The sequence below is a fragment of the Schistocerca piceifrons genome, chromosome 5, assembly GCF_021461385.2.
Source record: "Schistocerca piceifrons isolate TAMUIC-IGC-003096 chromosome 5, iqSchPice1.1, whole genome shotgun sequence".
NCBI lineage: Eukaryota > Metazoa > Arthropoda > Insecta > Orthoptera > Acrididae > Schistocerca > Schistocerca piceifrons.
Window position 1 is genome coordinate 281,632,682 of NC_060142.1, and position 21,702 is coordinate 281,654,383.

At 39.7% G+C, this 21,702-nt stretch overlaps 1 protein-coding gene and 1 non-coding gene across 2 annotated transcripts in view; one reads left to right on the top strand and one right to left on the bottom strand.

Annotated features, from left to right (window-relative positions):
* Positions 1-21,702, bottom strand: part of LOC124798943 (probable beta-hexosaminidase fdl) — a 134,229-nt gene that overhangs the window by 85,273 nt on the left and 27,254 nt on the right. Inside the window, exon 2 of the mRNA XM_047262477.1 lies at positions 17,590-17,736. Coding sequence (XP_047118433.1) covers positions 17,590-17,736 — 147 coding nt within the window. The remainder of the gene's footprint in view (positions 1-17,589; positions 17,737-21,702) is intronic.
* Trnat-ugu lies at positions 1,175-1,248 on the top strand. Its single transcript has one exon. It is a non-coding gene; the product is annotated as a tRNA-Thr (tRNA).

Genomic DNA, 21,702 nt, shown 5'->3' on the forward strand with positions numbered 1-21,702 from the left:
TACTTGAAAATCGCTTGTCCGGTGTCGGCATATCAATACGATATTGCAGTGCCTGTGCTATTCTGAGTACGATGCGAAGTTCCTTTGGACAAGCATACGAAGGAAGTTTGATCGTAATTTGGAATAACGGAAGCACTGCATCATATTACTTCATATTCTACTGAGTGTACTCTAACTCTAGGGACAAAACTTCGGAGGTTGTCCACGGACAGCAAATATTTTCATATAGAGGACCTGTCGTCTTCCGTGTCTTTTTACAGATAATGGTGTAATTATGATATATTTTGTTGTCCCAGTTACCTACGTGAAATTACCTACGCCAGTGATAAAGCCTCTACTATACAATAACCGAAACGTACAACAGAGTTAGGCAATGACTCTCGGGAACAAAAGTACTGTGATGATGTCGTTGGTGTGGCAACCACTCAGCATCACCTCGTGGCGCTGCTCTTCCGCTGTGGTCCGTGAACCCATATTGAGCTGGGTGTTTCCTAACTCTCCATCAGTAAACACAGGTACGCGCACAACTAACGCTGCCAGAAATACAAACCCGGGCAGAAGCGAGCAGTAGTGAACGCTAGTTTTAAAGCTGAGAATGAAGTGGATCCAATTACCAACAGCGAACACCTGAAGTCAATGGAACAACTAAGTTTGTGTATATTAGTAACTAGTTTGAGCTCCGAAACAAAAACGCGAGAATGCTGTACACTCTTCATCACTGCTAACAATATTGCTAGTATGGAATGAATTAAATCTACACCCTAGCTGCAAACAGGCGTTGATATACATCATTGTGGACATGTTGAAAATGTGTGCCCCGACCAGGACTCGAACCCGGAATCTCCTGCTTAATGTCAGACACTGTATCTGAGCCACCGATGGCACAGAGGATAGTGCGCCTGCTGGGACTTATCCCTTGCACGTTCCCCGTCAGGCCCACTTTCCCAACATGTCCACACCACTACTTTCGTAGTGCGCCTAATAGATGTTTGCCCATCACACTCATTACTCGTGGCAGATTAATCTACCAAGTCCCGTACGAGTTGGGGCATAGCGTGTGCGCTCACGCAAGAAGGTCAATGACCGGGTAGCCATATTTTAACTATATATGAAGGCAGTATCTGTTCCCGAAAGGGTGCAAGGGATAAGTCCCTGCAGGCGCACTATTCTCTGTGCCCTCGGTGGCTCAATGGATAGAGCGTCTGCCATGTAAGCAGGAGATCCCGGGTTCGAGTCCCGGTCGGGGCACACATTTTCAGCATGTCCCGAATGCCTGTTTGCAGTTAGGGAGTCGATGTAATTATTTCATTCTAAAGAAGCTGCACGGTCATCAATGTTGTCTGTCCTTCCGGGAACAGATACTAACTTCATATACAGTTAACATTGCTAGGTATGCAACATTCTATTAGTAATTTGGTCACTGTACACAACGGTATCACCATCGCACTGAAACAACATTAGTGTATTCCTCGTTACATTTTCATTTCGGTCGGGTTGCCTAACACGGAAGAAGTTGTAGGAATTAGTATTCAAAAATCGAAGTCCATCTCAGAACAAATATTTATTCAGATTCAAAATCAGTATGGAATCTTATTGGAATGTAACTCTTGAGAAACAAAAACGCAGGAAATTTAATTGTGTAAGACTTTGAAATACATCGAAAGGATACCTCAAAGTGGAATAGACTGGAGTTACTCATTTGCACAGCTCTCATCTTCGAAAACAAGAGAAATAACCCACTGAACTCCGCATCCAAGATAAACAACCAGGCAAATGCCAGCTGTTTACAGTATGGGCTTTGAGATACGAAACTAAAACCTCATTCCACAGCAAAAAAGCGGCAGCTTCAATCTGCGCATTCAGTACGCATCGACAGCCAAGAAAAGGATTATCGAAATTCAAAGTTTATAGTGAGCCATGCCATTCATGGAAGGGTATGTATCACGTACGTCGAATATGGAGTTCAGAGCAAATATATGTGTGATCGTAATTAGTTTGTAAACATCGGGCCATATACCGGGGAAAGTATTACGCAACAGGTGTGGAGAGCATTTTTAATCTCCGTGCAGCAGGGAGGAATGAAGGAGCTCTAGTACCATGGAAGATCTCCGGCACCAAGCGATTGCTGTTATATTCTATTCACAGTTCGTTAACATGAAGTCTTTGAGACAGTAATATTACTCGGTTTCCATGTAACGTGTAACCTTTTGTAACAGTTTCCGATAATATATAGTGTGTTAACTGGAACCAATCTACACACTATTGAAGTAGAGAAGCAATGATTTGTTTCATAGCCACTTCAGTTATAGTAATATGCACAGAAGAAAAGTTCGATGCCGAGGAAGAACAGGGCTGGACCCTGATGTAAATCACTAGTGGCCTCTCTCTCACACACACACACACACACACACACACACACACACACACACACACAAAGTAATCACTCCAAGTTCTGCATCCAAACTCCTTTGGAGAGGCGAGAGCAATACTTGTATCCAGTGTGACGAATACGAATGTGTCACGAGTCACGAGAACCGAGAAAAACGCAGCAAAAGTTACCCCGATATGGCACAGTAGTACGCTTATACGATTTACTACTTTGGCATTGAGCTTTAACGATTTTACACTATTGGAGACAACACAGGACTCGCCAAAATGAAATGCTGTTGAGGTGGAGCTAAATTTTTCACGTCTCGTAGAAATGGAAAGGCAGGATACTTGTTCGTAACCATGTCGAATAGATACTTGTCACGTGTCATGTGGGCACTTTGGAGCTAAAAGACACGGCTGTGGCCGCACATGAAGGATTAACTCCCAGATATCGCAACCTTCCAACACGCCGAGCAGGCCCTGAGAAGCACCCACAGTGCAACTCATGAGCGAAGTAGACATCGCGTGAGAAGCTTTCAACCACCAACCAACAGCCTGTACTGCCCAATTCATATACGAAATAAAATTCAATCGAAGTAGCAATACAGATGCTTTCCAGGTAACGTTTAGAGTACGTGTCGAAGTCTTCTATAGCGACCCAGCCCAGTCCATATATATATTGAAACACGTATGTAACATAGCAGCGATGGCGAGGCATTGTAGCATCTGTGACCAGAGAGTATGCGCTTGACCGCGCGAGTGTTGCGAGCGGTTCTCAGTCAGTGGCAGTCGGTAGTCGTCATGCAGAGCGGTCGGTCAGCAGTAGCAGTTGGTCTGTCGTTGGGAGTCTGTCAGTTCAGTCGTTGCGAGTCTGTAGCTCTGTCTAGTTGATAGCAGTACTCAGTCTGTAGTCGTCATGCAGAGCGGTCGGTCAGTAGTAGCAGCCCAGTGCGGTTGTGTGATGTAGGCGGTCGGCAACACTGGTCAAGATGAGGAATAAGGTATACCATTAATTAATATAATCATTAGATAATGTAAAAATTTATTTATTGTAATTATTCTCCAACAAGTTCCCCAATAATAATTTTTATTTCAAAAGCATTTTTTCAAATTTAATTTTTTATTGAACTAAAGATCTCGTTGCACTCCCCATTTCATTCCACTTCTTTTGAAGAAAAATTTCACTAGAATTACAAAAAAAAAAAGAGAATATTATTATTTGCAATGCAGTTCCTCCAAGCGGTGCGCAACAACAAGAGCAGATATGTGACATCCATTTATTCTGAGGTAAGACTTTAATTCTGATTGTTTTACACAGGGCCAAAGACCGATATTTCGGTTTAATTGTATTTTCTTGTCACTGAACGGACTTTAAATTTTGTGAAGAATTTATATTTGAGTCAGATTGCGTATTTCACATTTTTGTTGCCATTGTCAGTACATTTCATTGTGGGCAGGTTACGCATAGCGCAGTGTCCATTAGCATTCTTAAATAATATTGCCCATACTTTTTTCAAAATTACGGTGGGGAGGTTACACTTGGCTCCCATTTCTATTGAGTATTGTCATTTCCTTTTCCTTTAAAATTACGGTGGGGAGGTTACACTTGGCGACACCCAGTCCAGGATCGTATTTCGTTGAGAGTCTTTTGAGCAACAGTCAGATATCTGCTCTTATTTGCTTAAGTATAATTAGGATTTGGCGCTACGCTTTTATTAATCTTGTGACTTTCTCTCTACAGGTCAACGGAAATTTGTTGCTTTGTTGTATTTGTGTGTTGCTTTTGCATTGTGCTCATTTGTTTTATGAAAAATTTTGACTATTGTAAAAATGCCGCGAAAGACTGAATAGTGTATCGCGAAGTATTGTGAATGAAATTACCGACTTAAACAACGTGACCGATAGTAATTGTGATACGCAACGTAATTATGACAATCCTGCGTTCACTAACAATCAGTGCATTCCAACCACTAAAGATGACTTTCACCTTAATGATGAACAAACGAACTCAATTGTCTCGTCTGTTAACTTGACGACAATTGATGACGCAGAATGCTCTATGGTAATGAGCGCTGCCGAGCTTAACACACCCGATTTAGAAAATCCAAGTAATGTACAGACAAATTTGTCTAATGAAAATGAACAGGATACTGAAAGTACGACGGATTTATTTAATTCCGAAATAATGTCTGACAGTGTACATCCGACTGCTCAGAATAACCAAATGGTTACAGTAAGCGTGAAAGTTCCAGATCCACCACTAAACAGCACAGAGAGTATAAACGCTAACTTTGGCTTTGAACAAATCATGGTAAGATTGCTACAACAACAGAGTGAAGATATCAAACAACAATTTAATGAACAGGTCAAACAACTTAGGGAAGATAACAAGCACTTAAATGAAAAACTTGACAATAATGACGAAAATTTCAAACAACTTAGTGAACAAATTACAGCCGTTGCCGCGCAGTGCCATGACACTAAGGAACAGTTGCGCGTGGAAATTGAGGCTTGTTCACAAAAAAATAGCGAAGAAATAAAGTCTGTTGCGCAAGAATTAAGGGAAACGCAAACAGCCGCGACAAATACACTCAGAGACGAAATTAGCGGAGTCGCCAAACAGTGCTCTGAAAAAGCTACACAATTACGGGACGAGTTTAGAGCAATGACGGTAGAACTTTCGCGCACTATGGACGCAAAGATAGACACGAAATTCGAACAGCAGAACACTCAGATTAACGAGCGCTTTAATCAGCACATACAGAACAGTGATACGCGTTTCCGCAGATTTATTCAGGATCAAAACAAAGTAAAACGACAAGTCATGGAAACAATCACTGCACAAAGACAAGAGGACAAACGTAAAATATTCGCGAAAGCGAAGACGTATGTAGACAATAATATTACTACATTGTCCGACAAAATTAATACCATAGAACAATTGAACGCGGAATTACGGGATGAAATTTCTGACCTTAAATCAAAAGCAGATACACACACAGTAAATATTCAAACAGTGACAGATTCGAACAATTAGATCTAACACAGGATTGTGATGTTATCAAAGCTGATGTTAAAAAACTGAGCGAAACTACGCGCAAGTTGCAAAAACAGATTAATGCGTCTGATTCTAAAACCGATGATCAGGTTAAGATATTGACTGAAAAATGTGATGAATTGGCCAGTCGTATTGATGTTATCGAAAATGCTAATGACAATAAATCAGACGATACTGCACCGGTTTCATTTATCCAAACGCCTGAATTTCAAAATTTACAGCAGACAATTAATGAGATCGATTCATCTAACAACACGTTACGTAGGAAGTTATCAAATTTACAACAAGAAGTAACAGAAATGAAAAACACTTCAGTTAATAACATACAACAGCAGACGCCACTTTGCCAACATTCGTCAGACTTACGCAGCGTGTATAATGTGAGCAATTTACAGCAACTACGCGACTTAAAATCCGAAAAGCCACGCGATTTAAAATCTGAAAAGCTACGTAACTTGAAGTACGAAATGACACAGACGAACAGATTCACATACAAACCTGAACGTGTTCTCAAATTCGGTGACGAGAACATAGATTATGAGCAATTTTTATCCGCAAGAAAATGTAAAGAATTTAATAATGACAGAACACAGGTACACGCTTTGAGCTGTATACGACAATTTGTTTTTATGCTTTCACCGCTATTGCCTGTAATGCAGAAGCTAGCTTTGAACCAGATGCGACAATTTATTTTTGTATTTACAACAGCATTGCCTGTAATGAAGAAATTTGAATTTGCACGGATACAACAATTTGCCTTTGAAATTTTATCGCTATTGCCTGTAACACAAAAGCTAAAATTTATTTGCAGTGCGTAAAAGACCTCAGGGGATTCATTACGCTTTAATGAATATGTGCCGTAGCGAGCATAGGGCCCCGAGCTGTAGTAGTGCTGTTTCATCTTTAGTTTTCTGCACTGCTGCCTTTTCTTCTACTATCCTTTATATCTATCCAAACTGCTCTTTAACTGTTGCTCTACCTAGTATTAAGAATATGTAATGAAAACCCGATAAGACAAATTTTTACCGAATGTGACAATTTTCATTAGGCACTCCAGAATCACGAGAACTTAAATAACAGATAAAAATCGTAATCATCAGTATGTGTAAAATTAACAGCAAACGCATTTTTTGGTAACAATAGACCTTTTCACCGCAACAACATGAAAGTCAACCGCTTAGCATACCTAACCAACAATGTAGTCTACAAGGTCAACCAAACTTTAATGTTTCGCCGCGTGTACGTATAGTCCCTGGTATAACAAATAGTAACGCATGGCAGCAAAAAAATAACTACGTACAGACAACACACCATTTCAATTCCTATCGCAATGCGCCGTATAGAAATTACTATCATGACAGACGTAAAAATAACGAGCGCAATTTTCAGCGTACATTTAATAACAGTCGATCTTTTCAGCAGCAAGAACATCAGCAACAACACATTATCATGAATGATCCAAACAATAGGTGTCATCTATAGCGTAACACGTCAGTAAGAAATAACAGAACAGTTCATGTAGTGGATATGCCACAGCATCCTCCCGTAAAATAAATAACGGAACGTACGATAGATTTTAACCAGACACAGCACAGATTGCATATTACAGTAACGCAAACATTACTTTTGACACGCAGAATTTTGTTCACGAGAATGTTATCTGAAACATGCTTTGTTGAATGCTCCACTTTTATCGCACCCAGACCTTACTAGAAATTTTTCTATTGCCACCGACAGTTCCAACACCGCTTTAGGCGTACATATTTTCCAGGAAATTGAAGAAGATGGTTCAATAGTAATTAAAAACATCGCATTTGCAAGTCGCATTCTGTCACCTACTGAGCGAAATTACTCCGTTACAGAATTGGAAACATTATGTGTTGTATGGGCTTTCACGAGATTTCGGCACTTTCTTTATGGCAGACATACCACTGTTTACACAGACCACAGAGCGATACAATTTTTGCTTTCAGCTAAATTCACTCACGACAGGTTAAGTAGATGGAAACTATATTTACAGGAATTTAATTTTACGATTGTTCACATTCCCGGCACACAAAATGTTATAGCAGACGCACTATCGCGTTCTCTCGGCAACAATCAGCAAGACGTAGCAACCAACTTCTGCAAAACAAATTTCAGTGTCTTGTACATTCAACAAGTTGCATTTGAAAACTTTATTTCATTGTCATTACAGGACATAGCAAAGGAGCAAAATAAAGACAATGTGTGGAAAGAAATTAAACACCTTTGGGAAGATAGGAATAATGTTACGATTAGAAACCATTACACTGTGCGCAATGACATTGTGTTTCGCCGCTCTCATCCTGACAGCAACAATTGGTTATTATGCATTCCTGACGAACTGGTTAACAAATTAATTTGGTACACTCATTTAAGTTACGCACATTACGGAGCACGAAAATGTTTTCTTATACTGAGACAGAACTGTTATTTTACCAACATGGAGAAACGTATACGACGAGTTTTAGCGTCTTGTAAAATTTGCCAGAAAGCTAAATCAGACACCACCTCACATATTCCTCCATTATATCCCATTGTACCTGTTAAATTAAGACATATGGCCGCTGTAGATACTTTTGGTCCGATTCCCAGAACTAACAGAGGTTTTTGCTACATATTTGTCGCTGTTGAGCTCACTTCAAAATTTGTTACTTTCACTCCATTACGCAAAGCTACTGCTAAAACTGTTTCGAAAGCATTTGTAAAACATTTTCTATCTCATGTAGGGCATGTAATGAAAGTAATTTCTGACAATGGATCTCAATTTCGTAGTAGCGTATGGACACGCATGTTACGAGCCAGAAACATTTCTCCGATCTATATATCCAAGTACCACGCTTCTTCGAACCCCTGTGAACGGTTAATGAAAGAAATTGGTAAGCTGTGCCGAATATACTGCCACAAAAGACATATTGATTGGGATACACACATACTCTCATTCCAAGATGTAATTAATTCCATTCCAAATGAATCCACTATGCTATCTCCGACTGTTATACTGAAAAACATTGAACCACCGAACAAAATTAAAGAATTAATAGAATTTCCCAAAAGTCGTCGCCTACGACACCACGAAATAATTGACATTGCGCTGAACAACATCAAACGTGCCGCAGAGCGCCGGAGAAGACAGCAAAAACAGGTTTGTACACGCCGCGACTTTCACGTTGGACAGAAGATATTAGTACGTACGCACTATTTATCCAGCAAATTAAAAGGTAAGTGCCGTAAATTTGAACTTCTATACGCAGGTCCGTATCGGATTCGCAGCATCCCTCACCCCAATGTTGTACACGTCGAAACTTTGAGAACCAGAAAATCGAAAGGCAATCACCATATCTCAAACATTAAACCGTTTATTGAGTGAAACCACTGTATGATTCAACACACTATGATGTCATTTACTAATGCAATTAATTCACCTTACTAATTACTGATGATTATCGTATTTTTTTCTTGGCAAGTGCCCGGCAAGGTAAGGTTAGCAGGTCGCTTTTCTTGTCGTTACACATCAGACCGTGCACATTTTCCACTTTTTTTTGTGTGTATGATTGTTTTCAAGTTTTGTTTGTATGTACTGTGAAATAGTTAAGATATAACACACACCAGTTGACTTCGACATTTTGTTGCCATATGATACCTCAAGATCGTGACTGTTTAACATTTTTTTTCTACTGCATTGTATTATTCTGTGTATATCTTTGTTTTTGAACACTGTCAATGTTTTTGACATATTACGTTTTCTGTCATGTTATGCTGTAGGGTTAATTATGTTACCATAAACCAGTCATTATTTAGTGGGTATATGATTTAAATGCAGGACATTAATCTTTGTTCATCAATTTCAGAAAGGAATGATGATTCTAAGAAATAAATTTAACATAAATGGAATTTCACCTACGGAATAAACGAAAGGAGATGCAATAACTTTATGAGGAAGAGTAAATGGATCAGGATTAACAAACATTAACAAGAATATACTATACTCATCGAAGAATAGCAGTCTTAACTAATTTTTTCTTTCAGAATACAAGGTGATTGATGCAGGCTGTCAGAGAGAACTACACATCTTAGTTTTAGTGATGAAATATGCTAGAGATAAGGAATAGTTATGTAATGAGTAATGAAGTGATTTTTTGCAGATGATAATGAATACTGATGAATAATGATGAAGGATATGGTATTATGAATAATGAAGTTTTTCTTTACAGGTGATGATAATGGTGAAGTTATGATGATATGGATAATGAAGTTTTTCTTTACAGATGAGAATAATGTTGAAGTAATGTATTTATGTTATGTAGTTATTTAAGTATTTGTTGCAGTTTGCTTTGACAGCAGGTGTTACATTGCATAGTAGGATGACTGAAAGTTTTGGAAAGGACAGCTATGGAACACATTTTTATACACATTTCACTACCTGTTAATTCGAAGTTCACTACTTTTTAGCATAGTGTGCGTTTCTTCTTTCAGGTCAATAATCCATTTTTGTATTTTTTCCAGGAGAAGTTTTTCATGACACTTACTAAACCTGTTAGTTATTATACCTGTTCTAGTACTTGCATTTTTATATTTTACCCATTTGTGTTTATCACTTATAAATGTGATCACATGTACTGCCTTGTTACATAATCTTGCTACAGCTGACTCATGACGAATGACGTTACCTATCCTCATTTGCTGCAATAGGTCAAAAGCAAATAGTGTTATGTTTCAGCAATTAATTATCGATCCCAACGCAATGCATTGCTAACAAAAAAAAAAAAAAAAAAAAAAAATGTATTACCAGTCCCACATAATGTCACTAGTTTATGATAATTCTGAATAATACTGATCAACTCTGAATAGCATGTCACTTGATTAATGACCTCTTAATGAGACTATATTCAAAATGATGCTTTGTCACTAGCTAATAACTGCCACTGTTTATTATAATGATACTACTTATAATGCTTGTGATTACTAATGATTTGACTGTAATTAACTGATTTTAATAATGACTTTGTAATGATCTGAATACTACTGAATGAGGAACACTGTTTATTGTAATGAGTACTTGTAATGCCCATGATTATTAATGCTATGACTATAATTACCTGATTTTTAATAATGACTTCGTAATAAGCTGCATAATACTGAATGATGATTCTATTCAATACTTGCTGGCCACTGAGTGCCAATAATTGTCACTTGAAGAATTGTGATTAATTATGCCATTGATTAGCTCTTGTTTCCAATGTTGATACTTTGTAATTTGAAATGAATGTGACCGTTTAATAGTCACTTGATTAATGACCTCTTAATGAGACTATATTCAAAATGATGCTTTGTCACTAGCTAATAACTGCCACTGTTTATTATAATGATACTACTTATAATGCTTGTGATTACTAATGATTTGACTGTAATTAACTGATTTTAATAATGACTTTGTAATGATCTGAATACTACTGAATGAGGAACACTGTTTATTGTAATGAGTACTTGTAATGCCCATGATTATTAATGCTATGACTATAATTACCTGATTTTTAATAATGACTTCGTAATAAGCTGCATAATACTGAATGATGATTCTATTCAATACTTGCTGGCCACTGAGTGCCAATAATTGTCACTTGAAGAATTGTGATTAATTATGCCATTGATTAGCTCTTGTTTCCAATGTTGATACTTTGTAATTTGAAATGAATGTGACAGTTTAATAATGCTTTGTAATTAGGAGAAGGCTCATAATTCTTACTATTTCAAATGATTAATTAACGATGCCATACTTTGTTATTGGAAATGAATGTGACTGTTTCATAATGCTTTGTAATTAGGAAAAGACTAGTGATTCTTAATAGATTGGAATGACACATAATTAATTAACTATGGTACTGTTTAATAATGCTTTGTAATTAATTAAGGCTAATAATTCTTACTATATTGAAATGACAAATGATTAATTAATTAACTGTAATTAGACAAATGATTAATTAACGACAAATGATTAATTAACTGTAATTAGACAAATGATTAATTAACGACAAATGATTAATTAACTGTAATTAGACAAATGATTAATTAACGACAAATGATTAATTAACTGTAATTAGGAAAAGGCTAATGATTATTGGAATGACAAATGATTAATTAACTGTAATTAGGAGAAGGTTAATGATTCTTAATTATACTCTGTAACTGAAAAGAATGCGATTATTTCATAATGCTTTGTAACCAGGAAAAGAAGGCTACTGATTCTATGTACAACAATTAATGAACATTTTTCTGTAATACTACATACTTGGTACAGGAATGTTCAATAACTGGGCTATGAATGCCACAAACTACTAATTAAGTCTGTAATTGTCAATATTATGTGACTTGATGTCCTTCACCTCATAAGCTGACTACCCTGAATTACTGCAATGTCCATTTGTCCTGTTTATCCTAGTGATCATGGAGCACTATCTTTGGTTTTGCACTAATTCTACGTTGGTGTGCCTTGTAAGAGTGTGGTGTTGACACGACATGCTGTCCACCACCATGAGCGATGAAGACATTATTATGGTCCCACTGTTTGGTGTACCTAATGTACTGCCAAAATGAAAACATGGAACATTACTACGACAGTTCAGTGTCTTGGCTACACTGATAAATTCTGATGGGAAAAGATCTTCAAGTTGTGTCACTTGGTGTTGTACTTCTGTGGAAAGATATGGACTTTCAGAGCAGCTGTGTGCAATCTAAAGTGCTACAACCATGATGCAATCCTTCCCTTTCCTATCCTGATTCTTGTCACATAAAGAAAAAATTTTTTTGGTAACATCATTTATGTTCATAGGTTATACATTTTTCGATTCGCTGAACTCCAATGCGAGTACACTTATGTCACTTGTCAACATAATATTTTTTGCCAGTCTGTTTATTTGTTCTGAATATGCTAAAGAATTTTTTCAGTGCCTGTGCACTTTATCTGTCAAATAATTTGTATATACTTTTCTGATTTGCTACTATGTTTTGTACTCACATTTTGTCTTTGTCTGATATATTTTGTACTTAGTGCGTGTGCACAACATTTAAATACTCTGTAAGTTGTAGAATTTTGTTAATTAAAGAAAAATTTTGCCGCGCTTGGCAAGTCCAAATGACTCACCATCGCTGCCAAATTTTTGCCCCCCCAGTGGAGGGTTATGAAACACGTATGTAACATAGCAGCGATGGCGAGGCATTGTAGCATCTGTGACCAGAGAGTATGCGCTTGACCGCGCGAGTGTTGCGAGCGGTTCTCAGTCAGTGGCAGTCGGTAGTCGTCATGCAGAGCGGTCGGTCAGCAGTAGCAGTTGGTCTGTCGTTGGGAGTCTGTCAGTTCAGTCGTTGCGAGTCTGTAGCTCTGTCTAGTTGATAGCAGTACTCAGTCTGTAGTCGTCATGCAGAGCGGTCGGTCAGTAGTAGCAGCCCAGTGCGGTTGTGTGATGTAGGCGGTCGGCAACACTGGTCAAGATGAGGAATAAGGTATACCATTAATTAATATAATCATTAGATAATGTAAAAATTTATTTATTGTAATTATTCTCCAACAAGTTCCCCAATAATAATTTTTATTTCAAAAGCATTTTTTCAAATTTAATTTTTTATTGAACTAAAGATCTCGTTGCACTCCCCATTTCATTCCACTTCTTTTGAAGAAAAATTTCACTAGAATTACAAAAAAAAAAAAAGAGAATATTATTATTTGCAATGTAGTTCCTCCAAGCGGTGCGCAACAACAAGAGCAGATATGTGACATCCATTTATTCTGAGGTAAGACTTTAATTCTGATTGTTTTACACAGGGCCAAAGACCGATATTTCGGTTTAATTGTATTTTCTTGTCACTGAACGGACTTTAAATTTTGTGAAGAATTTATATTTGAGTCAGATTGCGTATTTCACATTTTTGTTGCCATTGTCAGTACATTTCATTGTGGGCAGGTTACGCATAGCGCAGTGTCCATTAGCATTCTTAAATAATATTGCCCATACTTTTTTCAAAATTACGGTGGGGAGGTTACACTTGGCTCCCATTTCTATTGAGTATTGTCATTTCCTTTTCCTTTAAAATTACGGTGGGGAGGTTACAATATAAAGAGAAGATAAAATTAAAACTTCTACTCCAGTCACAGATTCAGGTTGTTAGTATAGTTAGTAGTTCAGTGGTGGTAGCCACGGGCTGCACACCCCTTTATTAATAAGACTATGAATTTAATTCAATTAATTAAGAATTAAAAGTAATTTTCTCAAGCATCAGTAATCACAGGTAACTTGTCTATACACAAGACTAACAACAGACTGTGGCGATGTTTAAATTTCTTGGTTCGCCTGTCAGTAAATTCGGAAATTCCTCGAAGTGGCGTAGAACTGCAGCAGATCCAGCAGTGCGCATTGGTTTCAAAAGTCCACACCAAGGTTACAGTTGCGCGGAGGGACACCGGCCTGTTCGACGCCCAGAGGCCTGGCGCCACCCCTGTAGCGTCAGCGTGTGCGTGGGCGGACTGAGCAGCCCCTCGGCTGAAAGTTAAGAGACCGTTGGCATTGCCGCCGCCGCCGATGTAGGCGGCAGGGACCTTTTACTTTCGGAGGAAGCACACAGTCTGCGAGGACCCGAGTTTACAAAACTGCTGACAGTCTCCCTCTCTGTCAATCCGTTGGAGTGCTTGGTGCGATCAGTTAGTGGGAGTACATTGCAGGCTGTATTTCGTGACCAGCAGTAGCGCATCTGCGCTGCATGTGTTCTTTTACACCGCCGTGGAAGCAACCGGCACCTATTACGCTCCGTTTTATCCAGTCATTTGCGGCAGAATGCTCGTAGTAAAGACGACCGTTTTTAAGACGTAAATATTTGGCTTGGGCCGCGAGGGATCAGCTTCCCTGTTTTATCAATGGTAATATGGAAGTCTGTTGTGCTGCTCCTGTCCTTTATTAGCACCATGTTTTCACACTCATGGCACTTTACCGTAACTTGTGATTCGAATTCCGGAGTCATCTTTGTTAAGCTGTAGCCCGAAATTGTGGACTGGCTAGTTGCCACATATTTGTATCGAGACGGCCTCATTCTCATGCGTTTACGAGAATATATTTGCTTTTCTTTAAGCTGTCTGTTACTGATCTGTATCCTCCCTGTGTTCTCTTCACTAATCAATTTCGATCTGCAGTCGAAATAACTGCAGTAAATGAAGAACGCGACAACATTACTGACCGGGGAGCAGCAAATCAGATGAGATTCTTCCAATCTGATGGTAGGGAAGACTGACGGGCAGAAAGTTTATTTCTCTCATTTTGACCCCTCTGAAGCCAAAAGAAACGATCTGTACTAGTCATGTTACAAAATTTATTTCCAAACAAGACGCACGCAGCATATCGTCGACATTTTCATTGTGTAATTATTTTCATAACCATACAGATACAAGGTAAATGGGAGAATAAGTCAAACGAAACGTTAGTACTTGTTAACAACGGAGTGGAGACCAAGAGTACCTTCTACCAAAACACTCGGAAAATATCTCTGAACAGCCTCCCAAATTTGTCAGTGGAGTTTGGGTTTACCATTTTAACAGGACGAAGTGGTGAAAGCATCTCTTTTGAGCCTAGCAGTACACTGGCAGACGAAAGGCCACGGTGCCGAAGAGTGCCTATACCCTCTGTTGATGTCTCCAACATGAGGTGAAACGTTACACAGATGAGTAAACCTTGGACCACACGGATTATGTCTGTGAAACAAATTTCACCAAGCACGCAACTATCGGCCGTGAAGGGTTACATTGTATGATTATCTTAGGTTTTTATCACGACTTTATGTAGACAACACTGTCGATAAACGCTCTACTGCATACCTTGACCTGCCTGGATAGCGGTGCGCGGTAGAGAGCCGCTTCCAGGACGGGGAGGTGCACCGGATCCGGACCGAATGAGAGTCACGCTCTTTGAAACGAAAGCCCAGATGTGGCTCTATTCAATTCGTACATTATCTAAAAAAATGATACACGATCAGAGAAAGGAAACGTATTGATTAACGAATAAATGTAGCAGAGGTAATGTTCAAAAATGTTCAGTTGCCGGAGTACGAAAATCGTGGGAAGCCAATCACTAGGTGGAAAAGCTCTTTGGCCACAAGCGCAATATTGGGCCCATTCACCAGGAGATACCTGTCCGACCCCTAAAAAACCCGACAAGAATGTGCAATGTCTGCATGAAACACGAAATACGAAGCGAAAGGACAGAGCAATCCACAGAGTGTAAAGTGGAGTTGCATCTACCAGAATGCTTTCGAAATCACCATGCCATGCTGGACTCAATTTTTTGAATTGCAGAACCTGTTGGTTGCAATTAAAGTGCACCGCCTCACAGAGGTCCTGTGTGGACTGTAATTATGGAAACTAGAGTTAGTAGATATTGCAATGCGTTAATGCGGAACCGATTTAGGTTTAAAAAGTTTCCAATATTTGTCACTAGGTGTAAATCTGGCGCTGTGAATGCAAGAAAGACGTATAGAAATGATTCGATGTCTAATGGATTAGGAAAGGAACATGGCTGGGAAATTTCGGACTAGTGACAAACGCTTAATGATTTTATTATTAGTTACCGATTAGACAGTTCGTTCAATAGGAGCACAGGAGACGTCGATGAGATGCGGTTGAACGCCAGGCACCTGATCGCCAGAGCTGGAGCTAGAACTAATTTTATTCCAGCTTAAATCGGTTCCTCATCAACGCATTAGCATAGCTACCAAATTTAGCTGCCAGACGCTAATTACAACCCACACTGGAGTAGCTGCACTTCAATTATAACCACTCGGAATTTTGCTACCAGTAATTTGTTCAAAGACAGCATTTCTTCTTGTAATCACACCTACGTTCAGGCATCGTGTTATTACATTCCTTCTGAACAAGTCACACCCAGAAACGCCCACGAAGATTTTAATTTCTTTTAAAATATTGCTTTTGTGTAGAAATGTATATTTTGAAGTATTGTTTGGAACATTCTATTACGAAAACGTATATAAAAACGAACATGAATTTTATGTTAAAATCCACAAGTGCAGTGCCATGTGAAACAAACGTGTAGTTACGTAACAGCGTCCGCTTTGAGATTGTCTCACGCATCACGCTGGCCCGTTTCACACGCGCCGTCTCCAATCGCTTGGGCAAGGATTTTGTCTTACTAAATGGTACGGCAAGGGGTTAACGACGAAGTCTGTGCTAGCAAGCCTGGCTGTAGTTTGTAGGTGGTTTCCCATATCCCACTCTGTTAATACCGGGCTGTTCCTAGATACCGCCTCAGTTACACAGTTCGGAAATGTTTACAAAACTTTCTCATACACTCACGTGAACAACATTACACGCAGGCAGTTGGATAACACACCGTCCGTCCCAGGGGTAACAGGAGCTGTGACAGGAAGGGCATCTGGCAAACACGAAACCAAATCATGCCAATTCCAAATGAAATTACTCCGTTTCAGGGACTTTACTGGTCTCATTTGGGAATGATTTTACGTATACACACAAGCGGCGATTGAAAATTTGTACCAAGGTCGCGAACCGTAGCCTGGTGTCTTGCTTGCTAGGCAGGTGCGTTAGCCACTGAACCACCTTCGCACATCCTTTCACGCAACTGCGTTGATTACTCTGCCACACCTCCCTCCTCGATCCAAATTCTCACTGCCACCCCAGTCTCAAACTGTGTCATTTCATCTGTATAAGTACCCGGTCAAGGGCCTCAGGCTAAGAGCCCCGTTAACGTTAGATGCTGAAGGGCTATTCTAGAACATGGAGAGCCTCGGCAATTCTGTTCGTGTATCTGGGGGAATTTAAAGTAAAGTGGGGCAGGAGAGAGAATTTAGATCGAGGCTCGAAGCGTGTCAGGGTAATCTGTACAGTTGTGTGGGCCGCTGTACCAAGGTGGCTTATTGGATAACGCACCTGCTTAGTAAGTTGGAGACCCGAGTTCGATTCCCGGTCGTCTTAATTTTCATTCGGCGCTTCAGTCTACATACTTAAAATCATGTTAAATTCGTTCGTAACTACGCAGATCCTGCACCGATGCAGGACAGACATAAGAAGAAGAAGAAGAAGAAGTAGTAGTAGTAGTAGTAGTAGTAGTAGTAGATGTAGTGTGTACCTTGACGATAGCAGAGTCCAGCATGCGCACGCATCCGCTGACGGGGTCCCACCAGGCGAGCTGCGACAACGTCTCCAGCGCATGGCGGGCGCCGAAGAAGCTGCGGGCATCAATCTCCGCTTGTAGATCCTGAGACTCACGGCGCACCTGCCACAAGTGAATTAAACACTCAGCTTTGTGCATACTGGAGATCTGCTGCATGCAAGTGCAGCCGAGTAATGGACGAGATCGCTAGCTTTGTTGTCAGTTTATTTGGGCTGGAAGGAAAGTACATTCTACTATATACTACTCTGAAAAAGTTAAGACTCACCAGGAATCTACATGATTACTGTACGATCCACAGTTAAGTACGAGGCGTATTCTGAAAGTAAGGTCCGGTGAGGCGCGAAATGGAAACACTGTCAAAATCGAATGAAACTTTGCACAGATGTGTTGGGCAGTGTCTTTAGTGTGCCTGTCGATCGCTTCACATTGTGCTGAACTATTGTGTCTCCCGCCAAGTATGTACGAGATTTTGCCTGAAGCTATGCAGCCCACATAACACGAATTTCATGCGTTTCTTCTTCAAGACAATTTTCAGCTGCATTCTGCAGGGGCAATTAAAATGCTCCTGCAGCGTTTTCGATGGAAGTGATCACCCACAATACAGCCCTTAATTGGCTCCCTCTGATGTTCATCTCTGCACAGATGAACCGCTGGCCACAGACATTTTGGCACAAACAACGAAAGGCAGACAAGAGTAGAGAACTGGCGGAAAGCACAGGAAGCTGCTTTCTGTGACGAGGAGCGGCGACTATTTGGAGGGGTAGCTGGAAGGTGTGGGTAACTGTTGCGAATAAAAAAAAATTTGATTTTCACTGTGGTTTTCATTTCGCAACCGATCAGGCCTTACTTTCCGAACAGCCCTCGTAACTGGCAGATGGTTCATCTAACCCTGTTCAAGCTATTTCTCTACCGTTTTACCCCGAACGGCGCGCGGAAGAACCGTATCTGCCCGTTGCACTTTCTCACTTATTTCGCAATAATGCGAAACATGCAGGGCTTCTTCGAACTTTTTCGATGTTCTCCATCACTCCCATCTGATGTGGACTCCACACCGAACGGCAACACTCCAGAAGAGTGCGGACATGCGTGGTGTAAGCAGTCCCTTTAGTGTACTACTTACATTTTCCAAGGGCTCTGCTAAAAAGTCGAAGTCTTTTTTCTTTTTTTCTGTGTGAGCGTTCCAATTTAAGTTATTCGTAATCGCAATGCCTAAATATTTAGTTGAATTTACAGTATTTAGATTCGTGCGATTTATCGTGTAACCTAAGTTTAGCGCATTTCTGTTAGTACTCATGTGGATGACTTGACATCTCCATTACCTAGAGTCAATTGTCACTTTTCGCACCATACATTTATCTTGTCTACATCATTTTGCAACTGGTTTTGATCATTGATTACTTTACAAGACGGCAAATGACTGCATCCTCTAAACAGTCTAAGAGGGCAGCTCATATCTCCTCTGCCGTTGATATAGGTCAGAAACAGCAGAGCGCTTGAAACACTTCCTCGGAAACCGGTACAATTACACTTTCTGAAGTCTGTAGGTTAGTTTCATGCAGTTCTTCCAGTTAGTGTATCCTGGGAAAGCCCATCTCTGTAACTATTACAACCTGGAAATTTCATAATCTATCATCGAACCTAAGTTGGTGTCACATGAAGTCTATTTCTACACAGTACATGTTTATAACAAACAGAATAACTTTGCTGATTGCTTGCTGATTCAATAGATACCCCACAATCATCCTGAAACCGTAAAAAAATCTATATTTTTAATGTTGAGACCAGTTACATTCATTACCCCATAATTTGCTACGATAAACATAGGTTGTAATACGACTGAAGAACGTATTAGGATACTACTGTTTCGTGGGACATCTCATTTCGCTAATTCCAAACCTGTACCACGTATTAACATAGGAAGCTGCTGTGCGATAGTACAGCTCAAACGACTGTTCTGAGAAATTTTCAAGAGTAACGTTTATTGAAGTACGCTGGAGAACAAGAGATCATGTTTTTCACATGCAACTCGAACACGTGCGGCAGTAGGACTAATCTACTAAATTACAGTCCACATTATTAACATAGATATGTAGTTGGATTTTAGATCTTATATTGTGTTCGGACATTATGAATAACATCGAAGATAACAGACTATTGACACACAGACAAAACTGATTTGGAAAATATCGTTCTTGTTCAACACAACTAGCTCTTTACTCACACTAAGTGTTAAGTGCTGTCGACAAGGGATTTCAAATTGATTTCATATTTTTAGATTTCCAGAAAGCTTTTGACACCGTACCTTACAAGCGGCCTGTAATCGAATTGCGGGCTGATGGAATATCGTCTCAGTTACGGGACTGGGTTTGTGACTTCCTTTCAGATGTCACATTTAGTAACAACTGACGGAAAGCCATCGAGTAAAACAGAAGTGATTTCTGGCGTTCCCCAAAGTAGTGTTACAGGCCGTCTGCTGTTCCTCATCTGTATAAACTATTTAGGAGACAATCTGAGCAGCTGTATTGGTTTTTTTGCAGAAGACTCTGTCATTTATCGTCTAGTAAAAAAAATCAGAAGATCAGAGATAATTGCAAAACGATTTAGATATCTGTATGGTGTGCAAATTGGCAACTGACTAATGAGTGAGTGATCACCAATGAATACTAAAAGGAATCAGTTAAACTTCTCTAGCACGAAAATCAGTCAAATATAAAGGCCGTAAATTTAGCTAAATGCCTCGGAATTACGAACTTAAATTGGAAAGGACACACAGAAAATTTTGTGGGAAACGCGAACCGAAGACTGCGTTTGATTGGCAGGACACCCAGGAGGTGAAACGGATTTATTAAAGAGATTGCCTGCACTACGCTTGTCCGTCCTCTTTTTGAATACTGCTGCGCGGTCTGGGATCCTTACCAGATAGGATTTACGGCGTAGATTGAGAATATTGAAAGAAAGGGAGTACGTTTTTTACTGTCGAGAAATAGGGGAGAGAGTGTCATGGACTTTGGGGTGCAAATCATTAAACCAAAGGCGTTTTCCGTTGTGGGGGATGTTCTCGTGACATTTCAATCACCTACTTTCTCCTCAGACTGCGCAAATAGTTCGTTGACGCCGACCTACACAAGAAGAAACAATCATAATAAAATAACGGAATCCGAGCTCGCACGGAAGTACATAGGTGTTCGTTTTTGCCTGCGCGCTGTTCGAGAGTGGAATAATAGAGAAATAATGTAAAGGTGGTTCAATGAACACACTACCAGGCACTCAAGTGCGATTTGCATCGTATCCATGTAGATGTAGAAATCGCAGGTTTGCATAAATGTTTTATTTTGCTCAGACGGCGGAACGGGTTGTGGAAATAGTGGAATCAAGTACGATTGTTACCACAGATATACATTCTAACCAACGTAATATAAAAACCGTTGATCTGATACTAATATACATTAAAACAGTGATAACCTTTAGGCTGCTTAATTGTCACAAATTGTATATTCATACTTTGTGACATCCGTGCCTTGATCTGACTGGGAGAGGTACATCAGTAGAGAAATTTCTATTGAGTTGTGGTTACATAATAAATGTTGATATGAAGACATTTTTTGACTTATTAGGCTTTAAACTCTGCGACGAGACTCCTAGGATGCACTGCAACCACTTAAAGTGATCATATGTTACTGACGAAATCTTTAAGTTGGATTTGTAGCATCACTGAATGGCGCTCAGTTTTATCGACCCCGAACACGGAAAAGATAAGAAACCTGCATCTTTTAAGCACGTCTTTGTCTCATTGTATGTGTGTGTTTCTCCCTACCACTAGATTTTCTTCCTATAAATTGTACAGAGTGGTCAGACAAGCTAACAAGGTAGGGAGACCATGAAGGAAGCGAAATTTCCCAAATAACTAGGTCAGATATGCACCACTGTATAGGTACGGCCATGAAAGACGGCCGAACAGCAAGGAGTGCGCGTAAGTTCGTTTGGCCAGAGAACGTTTTTGCGTTTTTCGGTGACTGTAAGGCGGAGGGTCTGCAAAGGATGTGCAGGTTTTCTCTATCTCCCGTGCAA